The 24,149-nt window shown below is 52.7% G+C and overlaps 1 protein-coding gene across 2 annotated transcripts; it reads right to left on the reverse strand.

Moving 5' to 3' along the window:
• Window positions 1-652: 652 nt before the first annotated feature.
• On the reverse strand, window positions 653-23,744 carry KLHL18 (kelch like family member 18). 2 transcript variants are annotated; one of them, XM_058806808.1, is made up of 10 exons: window positions 23,568-23,744; window positions 12,420-12,550; window positions 12,146-12,286; window positions 9,180-9,378; window positions 6,637-6,797; window positions 5,648-5,784; window positions 4,209-4,431; window positions 3,424-3,528; window positions 3,118-3,229; window positions 653-2,360 (listed from the first exon to the last, which is right to left on the reverse strand). In XM_058806808.1, exons 1-10 carry the CDS (start codon window positions 23,709-23,711, stop codon window positions 1,980-1,982), a joined length of 1,734 nt encoding a protein of 577 aa, XP_058662791.1. In that variant the 5' UTR covers window positions 23,712-23,744; the 3' UTR covers window positions 653-1,979. The 2 variants fall into 2 exon arrangements, with proteins under 2 accessions (XP_058662791.1, XP_058662784.1); XM_058806801.1 differs by having other exon boundaries at window positions 4,209-4,446.
• Window positions 23,745-24,149: the final 405 nt, after the last annotated feature.

The following is a 24,149-nucleotide window of genomic DNA, read 5'->3' on the forward strand; positions in this document are numbered from 1 at the left end:
CCCAGCTCCCTGGAACGCTGCTCCTACCGGGATCCCGCTCCTCCCGAGCCCGGAGCTACAGCAGCCTCCTGCTTCCCACTCAGAGAAGAAGCAGGAGCCCCCTCCCCTCTCCCAGCTTCTTTACACGATTTTGGGTTTTTAATATCCCTCTCACCCTGCTCAGATTCGCCCAAACACCCCAGGCCCAGGTTTTCCTTGGATTCAGGAACACAGGGTTTACTGAGGACTGCACTGTGTGCATCCTGCTCTCCCAGTCTGCCTTCCTTGGGTGAGCAGATCTCATTTCAGGATCTTCCTGTTACCTTTGGAGCTAGGAGCTCTCCTTTCTCCTTGCTTCATCCACAATGGAAAAGCAAAGAAATGCCTGGGGAAGGAATCCTGGGAAGCACATCTGGGGAGATGTGACACCCCTGAGACTCCCTCTGGAAGCCCTGGGGCCATGGACAGCCCTTTGTTCCAATATTCCCATTCCTACGGACACAAGGCCCAGGTGGGAGACGGTGGGAGGGAAAGGGATAATGGAACACCAGGAGAGCAGCTCACCAGAGCCTCCTCTGCCCATGGAGACCATGGGGAGGGGTCCTGGAGAAGAGAAGATGCCACAGGCAACAACTTCATTCTGATCGTGTTATTTCTTATTTTTCCTTTTTAAAGTTTGAGCAGCACAGAAAAGTCCAAAGGATTCCCATTGCTGGGAAGCCAGCAGTGGATAGATGTGGGGGAAATGGATATGTCCTGACAGATCACATGGATAACCAGATATGCTCATTATAGACCCTAAAATATACACAGAACCCCAATATAGACATCCACATGTACAGCCAGAGTCAGTCCTGGGGATGTGGGAGCAGGAGCAGCCACCAGGAGCGGGGCTGGGGGGCACATCCCGCTCCTGCCAGCCCTGGAGCCCCGGGGGAGAGCCCACATCCCTGGCCCTGCTGCCCGGAGGAGGTATGGCAGTGCCCAGGGGGGCACGGGGAGCTCCGGGGGGATCACGGATCATGCAGGGCAGGGCTGAAGCTCTTTGGCTCTGCCAGCATTCCAAAGTTTCCTGGCACAAAACCCATGGCAAAGACCTTTCCCAGCAGAGCATGACAAGCTCACGGAGTGTTTTCCTTGCCTCTCCTAAAATATCCCAGCCTTTCTGTTCCAGCTGCCTCTTAGGCTTGGAAAATACCTTGATATTTAATTTAAAGGACATCCTGATAATCTGTTTTCCATTTTGAAATCCTCAGGCTGTTGCCTGGAGTCGTTTCCATCTATCCTTCTCCAGAGCTTGCCCAAACGATCCTGGTTTAACCGAACCTTTCCTCTTCCTGGTTTCTCCATCCTGTGGCTCTTGTGGAGAAGTTTTCCACATCAAGCTGAGGAAAGCATGAGAAACTGGGGGTGTCTTGTGTAAGAAGCTCCTGGAAGTGACAGCGCCGTGTTTGTCCTGTTTGGAGACCCCCTGTGCAACCAGGACCCCCCAAATTGCTGCTGGTGCCCCTGGGAGGGAGGGCTCAGGTGGGTTTGCATTTCCCTGAAGGTGCAGATGGATTTTCCAAGTCCTTGAAGTGGCTGTTTTTATGTCACAATGAAGCCTGGCTCCCTCCCCCAGCCCACAACGGCGCTTCCCAAAGGTGCAACCGCAGGAAAACGGACGGTGGGTGAGTGGATCCTGGGTGAGTGGATCCTGGGTGGATGGATCCTGGGTGGGTGGATCCTGGGTGGGTGGATCCTGGGTGGGTGGATCCTGGGTGGGTGGATCCTGGGTGGGTGCATCTGCTCGGCCTCAGCTCTGGACAAGGCCAAGGGGTCTTTGCTTGCCACATTTCACCCTTTGGGACCTTCAGCCCAAAATCTTACAGGTGGGGATTACTCTCAAGTCAAGTTCTTGTCCGGATGGAGCACCTGGAAATCCCGGCACGCTCGCTGCAGGCGAGACGCCCCCAAACCCAAACCCAAACCCAAACCCCAAAGCCAAACCCGCCGCGGCGTCAGATGGTGAGGAGCGGCACGCAGCCCACGCCCACGCCGCCCTCGTGGCACACCATGGGCGCCATGAACGTCCAGCGGTCGCTCTCGGGGTCGTACATCTCCACCGAGCTGAGGTTGGACTGTCCGTCGTAGCCGCCCACGGCGTAGAGGCGGCCGCAGTTGGCCACCAGGGAGACGCGGCTGCGGCGGCTGTTCATGGGCACCATCAGGTACCACTGGTCGCAGCTGTAGAGCTCGGCGGCGCTCAGGAAGCCGGAGCCGTCGTAGCCGCCGCACACGAACATGCGGCTGCCCAGGGCGGCGGCGCCGTGCCGGCAGCGCTTGTTCAGCATGGGCGCCACCGAGTGCCAGCTGGACGTGTGCGGGTTGTAGTACTCCACCTGCCAGGGGGAATGGGCACGGTCAGGGGTGCTGCTGCTGCTGCTGCTGCTGCTCCTCTGCCTTGGGAATCGCCCTGGGGCATCCCCTGAGGTGCTGGGGCAGCTCCAAAGCTGGGGCAGTTTGGGGCTTCTTGTGGTGAACCAGGGAAGGGAAGGTCTGGAGCAGGGAGCTGAAAGGACTGAACAGCCTTCGGTTAAAAGTTCGGCTGTTATGGGATGGTGCCTGAAGGGTTTGGGTTGGAAGGGACCTTAAAGCTCATCCAGTGCCATCCCTGCCATGGCAGGGACACCTTCCACCGTCCCAGGGTGCTCCAAGCCCTGTCCAGCCTGGCCTGGGACACTTCCAGGGATCCACTCTGTGCCAGGGCCTGCCCACCCTCATGGCCAGGAACTACTTCCCAATATCCCACTTAAATCTCCTCTCCTTCAGCTCAAAGCCATTCCCTGTGTCCTGTCCCTCCATGCCTTGTCCCCAGCCCCTTTCCAGCTCTCCTGGAGCCCCTTTAGGCCCTGGAAGGGGCTCTTTGGAGCCTTCTCTTCTCTCCCAGCCTGTCTCCATATCCAAGGGGCTCCAGCCCTCAGAACATCTCCACGTCCCTGAGTGGATAAATGAGTCACTTCTGTTCCCCCTCAGGTTTTTCTGTTGTGGCTGGAAGTGACACAATTTGGTGGCACAACCACTCGGGGCTGTTTGGATGCCCAGGGACAGGACACAGAGGTGCTGAGTGCAGGGGCTGAGCCCTGGCCAGGCCCTTACACTGTTGAAGATCTGGAGCCCGTCGTGCCCCCCGGACACGTAGATGCGTCCCTCGAACACGGTGACGCCGGCAGCGCTGCGGTTGGAGCTCATGGGGGTCACTGTTGTCCACCTGGGGGGAGAGGGGACAGCTCAGCAGCACTCCCACTGATCATTCCATGCTTTTCCAGTGCTGGATTCTACCATCTCTCCTTTGCCCACTCCTTATCCAAACCATTCTCACAGCACAGATGCCCAGCGGTGCCAGGACGTGGAATACTGGAAGGGAACCTTCTGGAAAAGCTCTGGGACACCAAGGGCTCTTACTTGTTTGTTTCTGGAGAGTAGGACTCCACCGAGTTGAGGGATGAGTTTCCATCGTAGCCACCACACACGTAGATCTGCCCATCCAGCACCACCGTTCCCATGGCACTGCAAGGAACAGCAGGAGCCTCTGAGGTGGCTGGAGGTGCTGTCACCCTGTCCCCAACGCTGTGACTCCACACACTCTGCCTGTGGCATCCCACCAAAGTGCCTTTTCCCTGGATTCACCTCCAAACTGCTCAGTCCCACTTGAACTCTGAGCTCACAAAGGGGAAATTTTGGGAATTTGAGGTGTTCATGGCAGGAGCACCTCAAACCCTGGGTGTGGATAGAGAAAAAGACATTGGGGGGGCTGGAGTGTGTCCAGAGAAGGGAATGGAGCTGGGGAAGGGTCTGGAGCACCAGGAGTGGCTGAGGGAACTCCAGAGAAACCTGGTGAGGGCCATGTATACCCTCTGCCTTGGACAGCCTGGGCCAGGGCTGGACAACCCCTTCCAGGAGGAATTTTCCCTGTATCCAACTGAACTCTCCTGGCACAGCTTGAGGCCTTGTCCTATCCCTGTTCCCTGGGAGCAGAGCCCGGCCCCCAAGGAAATCCAGCAGAATGTGCAGTCCCTGCACTGCCCCACTCCTCCTTTCCCATTTTTCCCCCCACAGACACACACCCACCACCTGCCACCCCACTCTTCCTCCAAAATCATTTCTCCTTGCGTTTCAAGAACCGCTCTCCCTCCAACCTCGTTTCCCCATGCTTTTCCAGAAGTCTCCTCCCTCTGAGCTGCCCATACCTCCTCTTACTGTTCATGCTTTCCACTTTGGACCAGGAGTCGGTGTCGGGGTTGTAGACCTCGACGGTGCTGAGGCGGAGCTGGCCGTCGTAGCCGCCGATGGCGTAGAGGAGCCCGTTGAGCACGGCCACGCCGACGCGGCTGCGCGCCGTGCCCATGGGCTGGCACCGCTCCCAGCGGTTGGCAATGGGGTCAAACACCTCCACCACGTTCAGCGAGTCGCCTGCATAGAAATTTGCTACTCAAATTAAAAGAGGGAGACCTGATGGAGCCCTAGGATGGTGGGGAGGGGGTAGAGGGGTGCCTAAAGATGGGGTTGGCATGGGGAAATTGGCTGGTTTTTCCTTTGGGAAAATATTTGGGGAAAGATTCAATAAGGTCAAGTGCAAAGTTCTGCATATGGCTCCCTGGAAGTGTCCAAGGCCAGGTTGGACAGGGCTTGGAGCAGCCTGGGACAGTGGAAGGTGCCCCTGCCCACATTAGGCATGATTGTCGCTATAGGACACGAAATAAAATGATGGGGACACGCAGATCTCCAAGGCAAAATAAAGGATGTTTAATTTCTGACTCTAACATTTATAGATTTCCAAAAGTGACAGTGGATTGGAGGGTGACAGTGCCACCTCTCCAGTGACACTGGACAAACCAACAGTCCATCAAATTTCTCCTCCTCCATAAAAGAATGCAAAACAATAAGTTATTTACATAAGTGTGTGAGAAAGTTTGTTGCAAGAATGTAAACATCATAAGGCTTAGAAAAACTTAAAAAAACAGGGTGACAGGATGATCCTTAAGGTCCCTTCCAACCCAGACCATTCTGGGATTGGATTCTCTGTCCTATCCTGGGCTCTCACATCCTATTCCAGCCCTCCTGCTCCCTTTTCCCAGCCACACATCCCTGCTCACCCTCAGAGATGCCACTCTGAACAATTCCCGTTGTTCCCACACTCCAAAAGATCGGGGAACATTTCCAAGCTCTGCCGTGCTCTGCCCGAGGAGCCTGCACACGCTCCCTCTGTGGAAGTGGCACCTCCACTGTCCTCCAAGGGGCAGCAGAGACCTGCAAGTCCCATCTGTGGTGTCAGGTTTTTCTTTGGTCACTTTCTGTTCCCCTTTTATGCTATGGTGAGACTCACGTCAAAGTGCTGTGATCCCACAGCCCCAACAACATTGTGGAGATCCCTGCACGTCCTGCTCGGGGCTCCAGGCCAGGACACCATCCTCAAAGTCTTTAGGAATATATCCTAAATAAACCTCACCTGGACAGGATTTCAGATGGAAGATGTTAAACTACGGGCACAACCACCCTGAGGGTGTCACCGGGAGGGTCAAAGTGCTGCATGGAGGAGGTGAAACTGCTCCACGCTTCCACAGGAGGTAACTCCAGCATCCCACCATCATCCCACCCAGCCCCTGGTGGTCTTTCCACTGCAAGGTACCTGCTGAGTTGAGTCCCCCCACGGCGTAGATGAGCCCGGCGATGGACGTGCAGCACCGCGGCCGCGTCTTGAACGCCGGCAGGTGCGGCCGCCGCTCGGGCATCAGGTGGTAATCCTTGGCCTCGTCCACCAGATCCCTGAAACACAATGGAGGAGGGTTAGAGAGGAGATCTGACTGGCTGGAGACTGAGAATTGTTGGGGAAGATGAAACAGGAAAGCCTTATCAATATGATTGCCTGGCAAAAGATTTGAGAATATGGAAACTGTAAGTGAGATTGGAATGAAAGCTTTGAGATCCCTCAGTTACTGAACAACAGGAAAACAACGGTGTGGTCGGCTGAAGGTAATCCCTTTTTGATGGAACAACACCCTCTGCTTGCAGACAGACCCAAGGGTCAGAGCAGACTCTGCTAAGCTTGGCAGAAGGGGTCCAAAGAGGAGTTTTTAGGGTTTAAAATGTAACACAGTCTGGTAATGTCATGATTCTTATAGGCTGTATTTAATGCTATAGGATTTGTGTATTGTACTAGATTGGTTAGTGAGAATTAGAATATTTAGCACAGAAGATGATTTATTGTATTGCAATGAGAACCTCACTTACCTTTTTTACTCCCTTACTCTCTTACCCTCTCATCCTCTCTCTCTCTCATCCTCTCTTCTCTCAGTCCTGCTCTGAGCTGTGGGTGGCAGCTCCCAGCAGGGCCCTGCACCCAGGCCCTCTGCAATAAACCCCAAATCCCAGCAGGGCCCTGCAGCCAGGCCCTTTGCAATAAACCCCAAATCCCAGCAGGGCCCTGCAGCCAGGCCCTTTACAATAAACCCCAAATCCCAGCAGGGCCCTGCACCCAGGCCCTTTACAATAAACCCCAAATTCCAAGTCCTGGCTGCAGAGATCTCTCATCTCCATCTATCCAGACCATCCTACTCCCCTTTACTCCTACAGAGGCTGCAGGCTGTGGCTGTGCCCCCCAGGTGAGGCCAGGCCCACCTGCACTTGTGGCAGCAGCGCACCAGGTCGTCCTGCTGCACGCGGTCGCTGAGGAACTGCGGGCGGCAGAGCGGCAGCCGGATCCGCGACAGCAGCTCGGGCAGGAAGGGCTCCCTCTGCTCCCTCTCGTACCTGATCCACGCCAGGGCAGCTTCAAACACCTGCCAGGACACAGCAGGGGAAAGGTGCAGTCAGGGGGTTGTGCAAGTGGGTGGGTGTTGGATTTTCTGACTCAGAAATGGGGTGACCGAGAAGTGTTTCAAAAACTTTAATTCCATTTTTAGTCTCATGTGAAGGGTGAGACAATACAAATGTTATAATTCATGCTATTACAATCAAAACCCAACTATTTCCTAATTACAATACATTATAAGTGTGTCTTAGCTTATCAACTTTGACCACACTATACTAGAAATACTTCAAAGCTAAGATATAAAACTACTCCCCATGTGTCCTACTGCAATACATCTTTCATAGTTCTACTTCTCCAAAATATCCAGCCTTATTTACAAAACTGACCCTTAAAAATTGTTTCTAGTTCCACTTCTCTCTCAACAATATCTATCCTATTCCATGGCATTTTTAAGTTAACATTTCTTCAAAACTTGTTCCTAATTCCATTTCTCTCTTAACAATATCTATGCTATTCCATGGCATTTCTAAGTCAACGTTTCTTACCTCAAAGTTTACATACAAATATGTACTATGTGAACCTTCTGTCAAACTTTAAAAATTCTCTACAAATTCATTTCTCACAGATGGGAATGAAACGACATGAAATTTTGGAATGGTTTGAGTTGGAAGGAACCTCAAGGATCATCCAGTGCCACTCCCTGCCATGGGCAGGGACACCTCCCACTGTCCCAGGTGCTCCAGGCCCTGTCCAGCCTGGCCGTGGGCACTGCCAGGGATGCAGGGGCAGCCACAGCTGCTCTGGGAACTCCATCCCAGCCAGGAATTCCCAATTCCCAATCTCCCATCCATCCCTGCCCTCTGGCACTGGGAGCCATTCCCTGTGTCCTGTCCCTCCATCCTTGTCCCCAGTCCCTCTCCAGCTCTCCTGGAGCCCTCCAGGCCCTGCCAGGGGCTCTGAGCTCTCCCTGGAGCTTCTCCTCTCCAGGGGAACATTCCCAGCTCTTCCAGCCTGGCTCCATGCAGGTTTCTTTCCCTGCCTCTGACAATCCTGTCCTGTGGGATGGGACATTCAGCACAGAAGTTTGCATGGAAATGAGGGAGCTGCAGGGAGGATTTTGGCAGAGGAGGTGGCACAGAACACAAAACTGTGTTTATTTAGTGACAGAAATCTGCAAAGTGGGAATGGTGCTGCTCCATGAGAAACCAGGAGAAGGTTTGATGAGAGGAATCCATCTCTGGATGACTGCACTGGAGACACCTGGAGCTGAGCTGGTCCCTTCAGGGTCCATCCCAGACATGGAGGGGACACTGAAACCCCTCTGGATGACTCCAGCCACAGAAGGATCCTGGTGCCCTGGTCCCAGCTTAATTTGGGATCCACATTCCTGGATTCACAGAGCTCCCCATTAAAGTTATTGCAGCCTTTACAACTGATCAGAACAAATGATCAACTCTTTCTTGCATGGTGGCATCTGGAGCTTCTCCCAACACAATTCCCAAACTTTTCAGTGCAAAAATGCTTTTCTCCAACAGCACCACAGGGATTAAAAACCCCAAACCAACTTTGTTGCACTCTGCAGGGTGCTACTGGAATTTCTGAAGGGTGGGGCTGGCAGTTCAGGGAAAGGGAAATGTCCCCGGGATGGACTCTGTGGATCCTACCTGCTCTGGGAAAAACAGAGTGAGGAATTCTTGGTGTGACACAGGAATGTGGCTGGAATGTGGGGCAGGTTCCCCTCCCTCCCTCACCCTGATTAAAGAAGCACATTTGTACCCTACAAGGAGAAGCTGGAGCTCTGCTCTGCCCTTGTCACCTCCTCAGGAAGAGCAGGACAGATTTCCAGGCTCAAGGACAGGCTCTGCTTTCCCTGCTCACTGTCAGCCCACACTGATGGATTCTCAAGGCTGTGGGAACACCCTAAACTCCTCTCACTCCCACAAACTCCCTGACAGGAGGGTGCAGCCAGGTGGGATTCCAGGGAACAAGGGACAGGAGGAGAGGAAGCAGCCTCATGTTGTCCCAGTAGAAGTTTAGGTGGGAATTTGGAAAAATTCCTTCACAGGAAGGGCTGTCCAGGGCATGGTGGAGTCCCCATCCCTGCAGGCATTTGAAAGCCATGTGGATCTGGCACTTGGGGACATTGGTCAGCGGTGGCTTTGGCAGTGCTAGAGGAAGTGTTGGACTCGATGCTGTCTGAGGTTTCTGTGATCCTAGAAAAGCCCTGCCTTGTGTTTCTTTAGGACCAGGCACAGGAAACCATCACAGCTCCGTCCAGCACCTCTGAGTGTCCCCACTGTGCCAGGACATCTCAGCTTCACTCAGCCCAGGAGCAGGACAATTCCCATTCCCATTCCACTCCCAAGCAGCAAGGAACCCCTCAAGGCCAAGCCCCTCCCCAGGTACCCACCTGCTCTTCAGACTTGACGTTGAGCTCATCCCTGGAAACGAGCTCCAGGACATCCTCGAAGGGCAGGGCCAGGAACTCCTCGGACATGGAGACCTCCACGAAGTGCTGGTGGATGAAGCTGTTGGCGGCGTCGTAGAGGACCGTGCACATCATGGTCTCTGCAAACTGCCGCACACCCAGGCAGTTCTTGGGGTGGAGCCTGGAAAGGGGAGCAGGAGAGAACAGGAGTGTCAGGTTAGTGGAGGAGATGGCTGCTCTGGATCCCTGGGAGAGCCCAAGGTTGGACACTGGGGCTTGGAGCAGGCTGGGACTGTGGGAGGTGTTCTTGCCATGGCAGGGGTGGAATGGGATGGGATTTCAGGTCCCTTCCAACCCAAACCATTCCAGGATTCTGGGAAGCACAGGAGGACACACAGTGCAGTGAAGATGTGTCCTGTCCTCTCCAGCGTCTGTCACATCTGGCACATTTTATGAAAAATCTTTTCTTTAGGATTTTTCCGCCTGAGAAGCTGAGAGGCCTCAGGAACAAAATGTAAACAATGTGTGGAGAGTCTGGTTCTAGCATGGCTTAAAGAAAGAGGCCATGAAGGTATACAGTTGAGGGAAAAGTAAAAGGTAGTTGTAAAGCATTTCCCAAGCTTGATTCTATAAATAATTAGGCTCCCTCAAGCACCACTTTATAAACAATAAGATTCTCAGACAGTCTTCCCATAACAGGCAAAACATTCTGTCCTTGGGCTCTCTGGGAACAGATAGCTGCTCTGGGAACAGATATGAACATTTTGAGAACTTTTCATATCACAGTGAGAACACTGATCCTGTTTTCAATAAACAAACCACAGGTATTGTAAAACAAAAGGAGGGCTTAGAGTTTTCTCTGTTAACCTATTGTGAGCTTGGATTTTGCAATATGCATGAAGTTAATTAACACTGTTATATAAAGTGTCTGATTTAATCAATAAATCGAAGTCAATGCTGATCAACGACAAGGTGGGTTGGCTTCCTTTGCTTTCAACAACAATGATTATCTGCTGCTGTGGAATGCAACAGGTGCACCTGTGATTGGGCTCATGTGGCTGTTTCTAATTAATGGCCAATCACAGTCAGCTGGCTCGGACTCTGACAGAGACAGAAGCTTTTGTTATTCATTCTTTCTTTTTCTATTCTTAGCCAGCCTTCTGATGAAATCCTTTCTTCTATTCTTTTAGTATAGTTTTAATGTAATATATATCAAAAAATAATAAATCATGATGAAATCCTTTCTTCTATTCCTTTAGTATAGTTTTAATGTAATATATATCAAAAAATAATAAATCATGATGAAATCCTTTCTTCTATTCCTTTAGTATAGTTTTAATGTAATATATATCATAAAATAATAAATCAGCCTTCAGTCAGATCCTCGTCACTTCCCTGATCCTGGGACCCCTGTGAACACCATCACAAGTGTCCTCTCACCCAGGAGCTGACCTGCACAGGGAGCTCCAGGTGAATCCAAGGCAGAACCAGAGGATGGAAACACAAATGTCCCCTTGTCCCTGCCAAAGAGGCATTGGATAGACCCAGGTGGCTCTGGGAGCATCCACAGCTTCCCCAGGCACCCTGTGCCAGTTCCTCCCCACCCTCCCAGCCAGGAATTCCCAATTCCCAATCTCCCATCCATCCCTGCCCTCTGGCACTGGGAGCCATTCCCAGTGTCCTGTCCCTCCATCCTTGTCCCCAGTCCCTCTCCAGCTCTCCTGGAGCCCCTCCAGGCCCTGCCAGGGGCTCTGAGCTCTCCCTGGAGCTTCTCCTCTCCAGATGAACATTCCCAGCTCTCCCAGCCTGGCTCCAGCCCTGCAGCAGCTCTGGGGCCTCTCTGGGTCTCTGCAGCAGCTCCAGCTCCTTGTGCTGCTGGGTGGGGAACTGTCACATGAGGGTGACTCTGAGGGCTTGGTTACAACACAGCTGCCTAAAAATATCCCAATTCTCAATTCCACTTAAGAAGGAAAGCTCAGTGTCCCTGTCCCAGCTCTTCAGGGTGGCCAGAACCCACTAATTTCTGGTTATTAACCAAACTGGCAGCTGTGCACTCAAAGCCAGGACTTCACTTAGGACACCTGGCTGCTCCTGGTGGATTTGGGAGCATTTTGGTGGCCAATCCCTGTATTTGATGGGTGTGTTTAACATCACACCACAGAATGCCCTGAGCAGCTGCAGAGAAGCCAGGCTGGGAAAAGTGAACACACCAGACTCCCTGGCAGGGCTGAGAATCCATGTGGAATGTGCACAAAGAGTGTCCCAGCTTTCCATTTCCACACCATGCTGCTGGAACAGCCTCACAGCCAAGCCCCAGTGAGGAAATTGAAGAACCTGGGATCAATTTAGGGCTGTGGCACAGTTTCCTGTCCAGCTCCTGGGCTGAGGCACTGTGTTCCTCCCCTTTAGCTCACACAGCAGCAGGAAGGGCAATTCCTGCCAGGATGGGCTCTCAGAAAGGGAAATGTCTCCTCAGTTCTGCTCTGAGTTTTGATTCTGTGGCTGGCCAAGGTTTCTCACTGTGTGCCCATAAAGGAGTGATAGGTTATTCTGAAGGGAATGGGAATGGCAGGAGAAGAGGGAATGGCTTCCACTGCCAGAGGGCAGGGATGGATGGGAGATTGGGAATGGGCAATTCCTGGCTGGGCTGGGATTCCCAGAGCAGCTGGGGCGGCCTCTGGATCTTTGCAAGTGTCCAAGGCCAGGTTGGATGGGGGCTGGAGCAGCCTGGGACAGTGGGAGGTGCCCCTGCCCATGGCAGGGGTGGATTGGGATGGGCTTTAAGATCCCTCCCAACCCATTTTGTGTTCCATAACTCTACAGATGCCAAGTTTTGGGATGCACACTTCTCATCCTGCTAGAAGGACACTTCCTGCTCCTCCCAAGCTGGACACAGGTGACAGAACCTCACTGCTGGAATCCCCCAGGATCCCCCCAGCCCCTCTCACCTCTCCCTGAGGAAGGTGCAGCAAGCATCCTTGATGTTCTGCAGCTGCAGGAAACTCGCCCCCATGAGCAGGGACTGCACATTCTGCTGGTCTATGGCCAGGTGACCGTTGTAGGCAAAGTTGATCAGAGCCTCCAGAGCACTGAAAACAGGGAGAAAGGACAGAAAATGCACCGAACTGCAGCTGGGACAGCACTCTGCCCACAGCAGGGGAACAGGCTGTGAGCCCTGCACACACAGACAGGCAGGGCAGCTGTGCTCCCTGGGAGTTTTACCTGGGATCCATGCCCTGCATGACAATCTCATCCTGCTTGCACTCCATCATGTCGTTGGTGAACATGGCGTGGAAGTAGGGGATGGAGGCGGCCAGCACGATGCGGTGAGCGCTGAACTTGTGCTCCCCCACCTGCAGCAGGGAGAGCAGGGATCAGCAGCAGCCACTGCCCCAGGGAGCCTGCCCTGGGACAGCTCAGCTCACCTGTGGGGAGCTTGGCAAGGAAGCTGAGACAGGAGCTCTGAGTTGTTTCTGATGGTGGGATTTATTTTCTTATCTACAACAGGCAGGAAGGGTGAGCTCGGCTCACACCTTCACTGCATGGCTCACAAGGTCACAAAACCCTTAATTAAAGACCTTTTAAGGATTTATTTTATCCTGCCAACAAGGATATTTATGTTTTTGACCTTAAATATTTTGTCCTTAAATATTATATCCTAAATATTAGTATTACATCCTTAAATCTTTTGTCTTATGCTACAGTGTAAGCTTTCTCAGCCAGTCATGTTATGGCACACAAACCCACAGTACTGCATTCTAAACTCCTTCTTTACCTCAGTAACTGCTTTTATTTTTATATTTTGAACTCTAAAACTCTAAACTTCCCTTTAGTTAGCTCAACATGTCTCTGCTTTAAACTACAAAACCACATTCTGGTTTCTAGCACCTCAGTTTGGGAGCCTTTTCCAAGGTGTCAGATCAAATCCTGGGTTTCATTCTAAGCTTTGGCTTAAAGTTGTGAGAGTTCCCTGCATTTTGAATTCCAACATGCAGCATCCCACGAGGGAGCTCCCTGGAGAGGAAGGAATGTTGGCAGAGCAGCTTCCCACCCTGGCTTCACACAGAGAGCACAAACCCCAGCCTGGCCAGAGCTTTAGAAACACAAAAATGCAGCAAATTTCACAAGGCAAGGCCATAAAGGGAAGTGATTCCAGAAGCTGGGAGCTGACAGCCCCTGCCCACATCCCTGGGGTTTCATTCCCTCCCTCCCTGCCAGGTGAGGCCTCTCTGTGTCCCCAGGTGCTCCCCAGGACAGGGAAATCCCTCTGGGTTTGGGAATTCCCAGTGGGAAGGGCTGGCACTGTGCAGGTGTTGTTGTATTCATGGAAGGGGTGGGATTGTGATTAGAATAAGAATGATTTATTGTTTAGAGAACATCAGTCTCAAAGGTGATGAGATTTGTAAGATAGTAAATAGTCAGCCATAGTCTAAGATGGTTATAAATTCTTTGTTGTAAGAGAGTATATAACTTTCTGATCCAATGGACAGTTGTTATAGAGTATGTTTTGTTTTTTTAATACCTTTATTTTTTTACCTTTTTATTACCTGTTTTCTTATTACCTTTATTTTTTCTACTGTAATGTGGATACTTTTGTCTAATAAGGTCTTATTATATGTATACACATATATTTCTATTTTAATATCTAAACTCAATTATATATATAATCACACTACTACATTATATTATAGAACCCTTCATCATCTTATCTACTACAGTTTATTACTTATTTCAGGTATATTCTTACTTATAACTTAAAGAAAATTATATATATCTATAACTTATAGAAACACAACTTATAGAAAGGTGTAGATATATATAACTTATAGAAACAGCTTATAGAAAATTATAGATATATACAGCTTAGAGGAACACAACTTACAGAAAGTTATAGAAATATATAATTTATAGAAAGTTATAGATATATGTCTTATAGAAAGATATAGATATATACAACTTATAGAAACTCACTTTATAGAAAGTTATAGAAATATATAACTTATAGAAACACAACTTATAGAAAGTTATAGATATATAACTTATAGAAAGTTAGAGATATAACTTATAGAAACATAGCTTATAGAAAGTTATAGATATATATAACATAGAAACACAACTTATAGAAAGTTATAGATATATAACATAGAAAGTTATATGTATAACTTATAGAAACATGGCTTATAGAAAGTTATAGATATATATAACTTATAGAAACATAGCTTATAGAAAATTATAGATATATATAACTTATAGAAACACAGCTATTAAAAATTATAGACATATATAACATAGAAACACAACTTATAGAAAGTTATAGATATATATAACTCATAGAAACATAAGTTGATGATTTTTCTGTTTGATGCCTGTGTACCTTGTTTTCACATCAGTCTAGGCTTCTTCTAGGAGTGTAAATCAAACCCTTTTTTGTTTGTTAGGATTTCTGTCTGATTCCCACAACACAGGAGCAGCCACAGCCTGGGTGACCACAGGGACAGTTTTGCTGCTTGGCCTGTCCCCATTCCAGCCTGGGGGCTCAGGACCCCTCCCTGCCCAGCAGCTCCAGCACCTCCAGCCCATCCCTGGCCCATTCCCTGAGCAGCTCTCCTGGCCCAGCTCAGTGATTTATCAATAATAAATCCCTTTATTGATACCCCTCCACGCTGCTGGGAAATCCCTTCCTGTGTGTCTCCAACATCCCAACCCACAGGAACAGCCCAGTTCTCCTTCTGCTGTTTCTGAAAGGTGAGAGAACAAGGGCTGCTCTTATCTCTGAAATGCTGTAAGGAATTCACTCCAACTGGAACAGTTCATTTGGTCTGTCTGCATGAGTGCTCCCATTCAGGCTGAGTGTGCAAGAAAAGCAACATTTTACTTGACTTTCATTTCCCCACTAAGCCCAAGCTGCCAAAAATCACAACTGGCCAAATCTCATTTCAGCTTTTGAATAAATGAAACGTGGTGCTAAAATTGAACAGGCACCTCTTAAAGTGAAACACCTGCTTCAAATGCATACAGTGACCTTCTATTTATAGGCAAAATAATCTTTATAACTAAAGATAACAGGAATTTCAACACCAAGGTTGTGTTTACTCAAACCCCAAGCCTGCAGTGTGACCCAAGGAGGAGAAAAAGGCCCTTATTTCAGAAAATAGCTGTAATTTACAGAGCCCAGGGGGCAGCTCTGGGCCCCTCATGACAAGAGTGACATTGAGGAGCTGGAGGGTGTCCAGGGCAGGGAATGGAGCTGGGAAGGGGCTGGAAAACTCCCGAGGAGCTGGGGAGGTGCTCAGCCTGGAGAAAAGGGGGATCAGGGGGGACCTCGTGGCTCTGCACAGCTCCTGCCAGGAGGGCACAGCCGGGGGGATTTGGGATCATCCCAGGGAACAGGGACAGGAGCAGAGGGAACGGCCCCAGGCTGGGCCAGGGTGGAAATTGGGAACATTTCCTCATGGAAAAGGAGGTGAGACCTTGGGAGGGACAGCCCAGGGCAGGGGTGGCTCCCCATCCGTGGTGGGATGTGACATCCATGGATGTGGCACTTGGGGACATGGTCAGGGTGGCCTTGGCAGTGCTGGGTCATGGCCGGACCCAGTGATCCAGGAGGGCTTTTCCAACCTAACCCATTCCATGATTCCAACTGAACCCATTCCATGATTCCAACCTAACCCATTCCATGATTCCAACCTAACCCATTCCATGATTCCAACCCAAACCATTCCATGATTCCAATCCAAACCATTCCATGATTCCAACCCAAACCATTCCATGATTCCAACCCAAACCATTCCATGATTCCAACCCAAACCATTCCATGATTCCAACTGAACCCATTCCATGACTCCAACCTAACCCATTCCATGATTCCAACCCAAACCATTCCATGATTCCAACCCAAACCATTCCATGATTCCAACTGAACCCATTCCATGATTCCAACCTAACCCATTCCATGATTCCAACCTAAAACTTTCCACGATTCCAACCTAACCCATTCCACGATTCCAACCCAAACCATTCCATGATTCCAACCCAAACCATTCCATGATTCCAACCCAAACCATTCCATGATTCCAACCCAACCCATTCCATGATTCCATGGCCCAGTCCCTGGCCAAGGGTGGATGGTTCCAGCAGGGACCTCTCCAGGGCTGCACCACAGGAGCTGCCCAAACAGCCTCATGGTCTCCTACACAGCTGGGCCTTGCAGAGCATCCTGCAGGATTCCTGTGGGATAAGGACAGCTGGGATCAATCACCACTGGGATGAAATCCCTTCCTTGGGTCTGGGATTGCCCAGTGCTGCCCCTCCTGTGCTCCCAGACTGGGAATGGTCCCTGTGAGCAGGAGATCCAGAGCCTGGCAATACTCAGGGAATCCTCCTCTTTGGAACCTGCTCCTGGAATGGTGGAGAGCCCCTGGGGAGATGGAGAAATTGGGATCTCTGCTCTAAAAGCATCATTGTGTTCATTCCATCGGAGAGTCCCCAGGGAACAGCTGCATTTCCTGCTGCAGGCAAAGGACAGGATTTTCCTGTGCAATATGGAAAATCCTTTCAAGGATGAGTCCATTCAGCTCATCCTCATATCTTCTTTCCCAAAAAGGGCTCCCTACCTCCAGAGCCAAAGGTTCTCCCTTGCCATGAGTAAATTAATGCACTTTCCTTATGGAGTCACCTCGGGAGAAAGTGGGAAAGAGCTCATCCTCCTCCTGATTCCTTGTCAGGCTGACCCAGAACAGAGACTGGACAGAGCTAAAGAATAAAGCAGGGATTTATTAACAGGATCTCCTCCATGGATGCACCTTGGGCAGCACCAGAGCCCAGCCAGGGCTGCACCCAAGATGAACCAAAATGGCCCCAAAATGCACGAGCGCTCCCGGGGTCTCTCCCTGGGATCAGCTCTGCTCCATTTGCACCTTGCAGTTCATTGTCCCATTCCAGCTTTAGCCCAGGCAGTCCCACCCTGCTTGTTTTTCTCTCTCCAGCCCACGGGGTTTGTGCTCTGGGGCTGAGATTTGGCTCATTTGTCCTTGGTGCCCAGCTGGAGCAGGAATTGTTTTGTCTCCCTGCTCTGTGCACAGAGCTCACCATGCCCTGATGTGGAGCTCAGACCCACACACTAAAGCAGCACAGAATCTGAAAATATAAAAGCTGAACCTGAGGCATCAACACCATTGCAGGATGTTCTGTTTTACAATTTATAATTTTAGGTGCTTTGCTTTTAAGGCCAAAGATTCAGTTTTCCAGAAGAATGAGCTTTGCAAGCATCCCTCCTGAGCCCAGCAATCCTGGAATTCCCTTCTGAGTGGGTGACAAAGGAATCTGGCCCTGGACACCCCCACATGCTAACAAATTCCAGGGCACAAGGAGCCTTTCTCCAAGGAAAAGGGTGTAGGTGGCAGAAAGGCATTTCTGTGCTCCTGACGTCAGCACCCTGCAGAGCTGAGAACTCGCTGAGTTTTGTGCTGCAGAGGTCTCAGAAAACCCCAAATCCATCCCCAGCATCTTTTGTGCTGCAGAGGTCTCAGAAAACCCCAAATCCATCTTTTGTGTGGGATGCTGGCACTGAGGGCAGAGCTGGTGTCCAATCCACCTCAGCCCCATTCTGCCAGGGATAGGTGACGGTGAGCAGCTGGATCAGGACAATCCCAAACACAAATCCAGGCTGGGGGAACAAGGGGGACCATGAGCAGGGAAGGATTTGGGGCTGTTGGTGGGTGAGGAGCTCCACATTCCCTGACCAGAACCCCCTCCATGCCCTGTGCTGATCCCCCAGTGTGGGCAGCAGCAAAGAGGGAATTCTGAATGGCTCCCAGTGCCAGAGGGCAGGGATGGATGGGAGATTGGGAATTGGGAATTCCTGGCTGGGATGGGATTCCCAGAGCAGCTGTGGCTGCCCCTGGATTCCTGGCAGTGCCCCAGTCCAGGTTGGAGCAGCCTGGGATGGTGGGAGGTGTCCCTGCCATGGCAGGGTGGGAATGGGATGATCCTGAAGGTCCCTCCAGCCCAGAGCATTCCAGGATTCCATGAGAATTGTGACCAATTCCTTTGAAGCACAGGACACATCCCCTCTGGATGTACAACAAAGAATTCCCAGAGAATTCCCTGCCAGCTCAGAGAAACCCAATTCCTCTTTGGAATTCCAGTCCCTGCACTTCCCACAAGGACAGGAGCATCCTGAGGGGATCAGCTCCAGCCCCGCCCTCCTCAGTGCTCCTCAAGGGACAGCAAAAAGGAATTTTGTGTTATCCTGGAACTAAAAATCCTCATATTTCTGTAAGGGGAGAGCTGACAGCAGCCAAGAGCTCGGGGGAGTCACACCCAGGCAGAATGCCAAAGAATTCCTGTTCTGGGTGCCAAGGTTGGGATCACAGGCTCACCTGCAGCTCTCCTGTGCACGATGCATCACCTGCCCCTCCAATCCCTCCCATAAACCAGATATTCCCTCTCCTTCCAGGCCTGTTCTCCTGCAGGATCTCCCAAACATGCAGCAACATCTGCAGCACAGCCAGGCTCTGTTTCCAAGGATCCTGCTGGCATCAGGCAGGCAGCCTGAGCTCTCTGCAATTCCACTTTTGCAGAGGCTCCTCCACCTCTGCATCAGCTCCCAGGGGTGCAGCTGCTCCAGGTTTGGGGGTTTGGAGTTAACAGTCTGCTCTGGAAAAACTGGGATCAGGGTGGGAGAGAAGGGCTGTGCCCTGTTGGTGCCACTGGGATTGGACACAAAGCAAATATTGTATTCCCTCTCCACAGCTGGGAATTATTTCAGTTTGCCAGACCTGGAGACTTTTCTAATTAGGCTTGGAGTCAGTCATGGAAAAATGGCATTGGAGTGGCTCAGATCCACAGGAGGAGCTCACATCAGCTCTGTCCAAGGATCTGGGAAGGCACAACCCTTCCTTCCCTCCTGCCACAGCTTGGCCAGGATTGCTGGAGCTGCCAGCCTGGCACTTGGATCATTCCCCCAGCTGGGCAGGGATTTATTCCCCCTTGATTTGTAAGGAAGGAATGGGATGGATCTGCTCGCCCTGGTTCCTGCTTTTGTCCCTGGAGAGCGCCAGGGCCTGGCCCGGAGCACAGACACAAAACAAATCCCACAAAACACAACTGCCCAGGCTGCTTTCATCCTGCAGGGATGAAACAACTCCAGAAACAATGCTCAGGAAGAGCACCAGCACTGAGGAGCTCCTTTTGTGCTGGTAAAGATCACACCAGGGAATGAACATGTGAGCTGGAATTCTCCTGGGGTTTTGCAGTGTTTAGTTGGGAGCTGTGAAGGGAAGAAGACTGGAAACCCACTAAAAATAAAGAGGAGAGGTTCTGAGAGAGGAATTCTGCCCTTTGGCTTGTCCACAGCTGGAGTTCAAAGCCTCAAACCTCACCAAATTAGAGGTAAAAAAGGCTCAGAGCCTCATTTCTGCTCTGCCCATGGTTATTCCTGGTGTTTCCCTGTGGAATCTCCATCACCACCAGGACTGGATGAGGAGCAAAGCACAGCTGGGATGGGGATCAGCTGGGGAGAAGGGCTGCCTTGGTTATTTCATGGCCACACCAATGCCCAGCCCAGTGAATCTCAGAGAAAGCAGAAATGTGGCTTTGCTAAGCAAAATTCTGATTTTTTTCCAAAGGAAAAGGAATAACCACAGCCTGAGGTGTCTCTACTCCCTGCAGCCCATCCATGTGTGCTCCTACAAATGGATATTTAATTCAACATTTGGGAGAGGCTCCAAAGGGAGCTCTGAGGGAACATCAGACCTGCAGCTGGTAAAGAGACAGGGAGAGAAAAGAAATCCCCCAAAAGAATTCCCAAATCCATGAGCTGGAGCATTGGGAACATCAATATCCAACTTCTGGGACAAAGAGGGGTTTGGAAGCTTTCTGGTTTAGAGATGGGACAGACAAAAAGCAGCAGGAGTGGAAAAAAGGGGAAGGAAAAAAGGGGAATGAATTCACTGCAGTGGTGTGGGAGCATCAGGATCCACCTGGAGGTTCCTCTGGGTTGGACTTGGAATGGTTCTCCAAGCTTTTATCTGAGAATCCTGGAACGGGCTGGGAGGGACCTTTGGGACCATCCAGTGCCACCCCTGCCATGGCAGGGAAACCTCCACTGTCCCAGGGTGTCCCAATGTCCAGCCTGGCCTGGGCACTGCCAGGGATCCAGGGCAGCCACAGCTGCTCTGGGAATTCCATCCCAGCCAGGAATTCCCAATTCCCAATCTCCCATCCATCCCTGCCCTCTGGCACTGGGAGCCATTCCCTGTGTCCTGTCCCTCCATCCTTGTCCCCAGTCCCTCTCCAGCTCTCCTGGAGCCCCTCCAGGCCCTGCCAGGGGCTCTGAGCTCTCCCTGGAGCTTCTCCTCTCCAAACTCCTCTGTCAAACTTTAAAAATTCTCTACAAATTCATTTCTTACAGATGGGAATGAAGTGACATGAAATCTTGGAATGGTTTGGGTTGGAAGGAACCTCAAGGATCATCCAGTGCCATTCCCAGCCATGGGCAGGGACACCTCCCACTGTCCCAGGCTGCTCCAAGCCCTGTCCCACCTGGACCTGGAAATCCAGGGGCAGCCACAGCTGCTCTGGGGATTGTATTCTAGGGCCTGCCCACCCTCCCAGCCAGGAATTCCCCATTCCCAATCTCCCACCCATCCCTGCCCTCTGGCACTGGGAGCCATTCCCTGTGTCCTGTCCCTCCATCCCTGTCCCCAGTCCCTCCCCAGCTCTCCTGGAGCCCCTCCAGGCCCTGCCAGGGGCTCTGAGCTCTCCCTGGAGCTTCTCCTCCCCAGGGGAACATTCCCACCTCCATGATTCCTTCCTTCACATTCCTTCCTTATTCTGGGTGAGAATCACCCAAATCCTGTCCCTGCTGGAAACCCAGCCTGGATTTCCAGTGGGAAAACATTCCTGAGGCAGGGCAGGGTCAGTTTGTGCTGGCTGAGTCTGGGGGTCTGGGTCATCCAAAGGCACCTCCAGCTTCCAGCTGGGACAAACCTGGAGCCCCTGCAGCTGGAGCAGCCAGGCTGGGCTGGAATGGGCAGGGAAGGTTTGGCTGCTCTCATCCCAGGGGGATGGGCCAGAGGCAGCTCAAGGTGGGAAATTTTCACAGCGTGACTCAAGAGAGATGAATGAAATGCTTGGAATTCCAAGCTGAGGGTGTGGGAGGGAAAGCTGGAATGCTTGAAGCAACAGGGACAGAGGGCTGACAAGGAGGCAGGTGCTGTGGGATCTGTCTCGGGGATTTTGGGAAGGAATTGCTCCCTGGGAGAGTGGGAATGCCCTGGAATGGATTCCCAGAGCAGCTGTGGGTGCCCCTGGATCCCTGGCAGTGCCCAGGCAGGCTGGATGGGGCTTGGATCACCCTGGGACAGTGGGAGGTGTCCCTGCCCATCCAAGGGCTGGCACTGGGTGATCCTGAAGGTTCCTTGCATGCCAAACTGGTCCGTGATGGTTCTGATCTTCCTTAAAATGTTTTAAACCTCTGTAGGGATAAAGAGGATTTAAACAGCTCTTTGCTATGGAAAACCCACAGAAATGGAAAATTCTTCACAGGAATTTTAGAAACAATGCTGAGGAATTTATCCAAGATAAGACTGGGATGCTAAACCTCCTCCTATTGTCTCCCAGAATCGTGGGACTGCCAGGATCTGGCCACCTCCTGCCACACCAACACCCAGTTTAATCCCAAAACCACTACAAGGCACCCTAAACCAGCTTTGGTTCCAGCAGCATCACCCTGCAGAAGGAAGGAGCTCTCCCAGGAGGATCCCAGCCCAGCCCAGCCCCTCCTCCCGTGCCCATGGAACGCTCCCCACCCCACAGCCCGGCAGGTTCCAGGAGGCTGAGTAGGCTGGCAGCACCTTGGCGGTTAATTAAAGCGCAGAGTTAATTGTGCAGTGAGTCAGAGCTGCTCCCAGCCCACCAGCTCCTGCGAGGCTGCAATCCTGAGGGATTCCAGCAGCTCCTGCCTGCCCAGGACACCCCGAGAGCCACCCTGGGACACGATCCTGAGCCTTCACCACGGTCCTGAGCATTCACCATGCTCGTGGATTGGTTTTGATTAATTTGGATTCATTCCTTTGAATGCCAAGAAGGGATGTTCCCATAAGGGAATGCTTTCCTAGGGAAAGATACCCAGAGTTTGGTCCCTAAACCTGGATCCTCTGAGACCCCACAGGGCTGGGGAGCTCCAGCACCCCGGACACCCCACGATAAGGGGGTTTGGGGGGTCTCAGCTCCTGCTCCTGTCCCCTCCATCTCCCACCAGAGGGGTCTGGGGGAGCTCCAGCTGCCTCCTTCCCTCTGGAAAAGAGAATGGGGGGTCCCTCAGCCCCCTCTGTTAAGGGTTGGGGTCCCTCCTTAGGGGTCTGGAGGTTCCTCAAGGCTCCCCTCCAGAAGCTGAGTCCCCAGGAATGGGGATGAGGGGGTCCCCCTTGTGAGGCTGGGGTCTCTCAGCCCCCCTCAAAGGCTGTGGGGGTCCCTCAGCCCCCTCTGTTAAGGGTTGGGGTCCCCCCTCAGGGGTCTGGGGGTGACTCAAGTCCCCTCTCCAGAAGCTGAGTCCCCAGGAATGGGCATGGGGGGTCCCTCAGCCCCCCTCAAAGCCTGTGGGGGTCCCTCAGCCCCCTCTGTTAAAGGTTGGGGACCCCCCTCAGGGGTCTGGGGGTGACTCAAGTCCCCTCTCCAGAAGCTGAGGTCCCTCAGATCTCCCGGGAATAAGAATGGGGGTGTCCCTCAGCCCCCCTCAAAGGCTGTGGGGGTCCCTCAGCCCCCTCTGTTAAGGGTTGGGGTCCCCCCTCAGGGGTCTGGCGGTTCCTCAAGTCCCCTCTCCAGAAGCTGAGTCCCCAGGAATGGGCATGGGGGGGTCCCTCAGCCCCCCTCAAAGCCTGTGGGGGTCCCTCAGCCCCCTCTGTTAAGGGTTGGGGTCCCCCCTCAGGGGTCTGGCGGTTCCTCAAGTCCCCTCTCCAGAAGCTGAGTCCCCAGGAATGGGCATGGGGGGTCCCTCAGCTCCCCTCAAAGCCTGTGGGGGTCCTTCCTTATGGGTCTGGGGGTTCCTCAAGTCTCCCCTCCAGAGGCTGAGGTCCCTCAGCATCCCCTGGAATGGGGATGGGGGGGGTCCCTCAGCTCCCCCTTCTGAGGCCGGGGACCCTCAGCCCCCCTCAGCCTCCCCCTCCCCAATACCCGGCACCTCCTCAGGGCTCCAGGTCCCCCCTCAGGAGCCGGGGGGTTCCTCGAGCTCTCTGAGCCCCCTCAGGGGTCGGGGTCCCTCATCCCCATCAGGGACCGGGGGCTCCCTGGGGGTCCGAGCTCTCCCAGCCCCGCTCCGACCCCTCCGGTGCTCCCTCGCCCCCGCCGCCCCCGGGGGCCGGGCCGTACCTTGAGCGTCACATCGCAGAGCTTGCCCTGCCGCCGGATCTCGCCCATCACTCCATAGCCGCGGCTGGGCAGGTCTCCCACCGAGAAATGCACCAGATCCTCGGGATCCAGCTCCGGGTCCGCCGCCGCCGCCGCTTCCAGCATCGTCCCGGCCACTCCCGTCCCGCTGCCGTCTCGCTTCGCCCCCGCCGCGCGCTGGCCCCGCCCGGCCGCCGTATGCGGGGCCACTTCCGGGAGGGCCCGGAAGCAGCCGTTGCCATAGAGAACCCGGAAGTGGACGCTGCCATGGCGACCCCGGACGCCACGCCGGAATCTACTGCAGAGGGGTCGCAGGTGGGACAGGCCCGAGGGGGTGCCCGGGGGGTCACCTCCCCTCCTCAAGGGGTGATCGGAGGCCGTATCCCCGCACAGGCGGCATCAGCCCCCCCAGGCATCGCCCACCTGCCTCCGGGCATCGCCCCCCTGCCCCGGGGCATCGCGCCCCACCGGCCTCGGGGGGGGCACTGGAGGGAAACACGGCGTGATTCGGTTTGAAGTGACCTAAAGATCATCCAGTGCCACCCTCTGCCATGGCAGGGACAC

Source organism: Ammospiza caudacuta, chromosome 1 (genome assembly GCF_027887145.1).
Source record: "Ammospiza caudacuta isolate bAmmCau1 chromosome 1, bAmmCau1.pri, whole genome shotgun sequence".
Taxonomy (NCBI): domain Eukaryota; kingdom Metazoa; phylum Chordata; class Aves; order Passeriformes; family Passerellidae; genus Ammospiza; species Ammospiza caudacuta.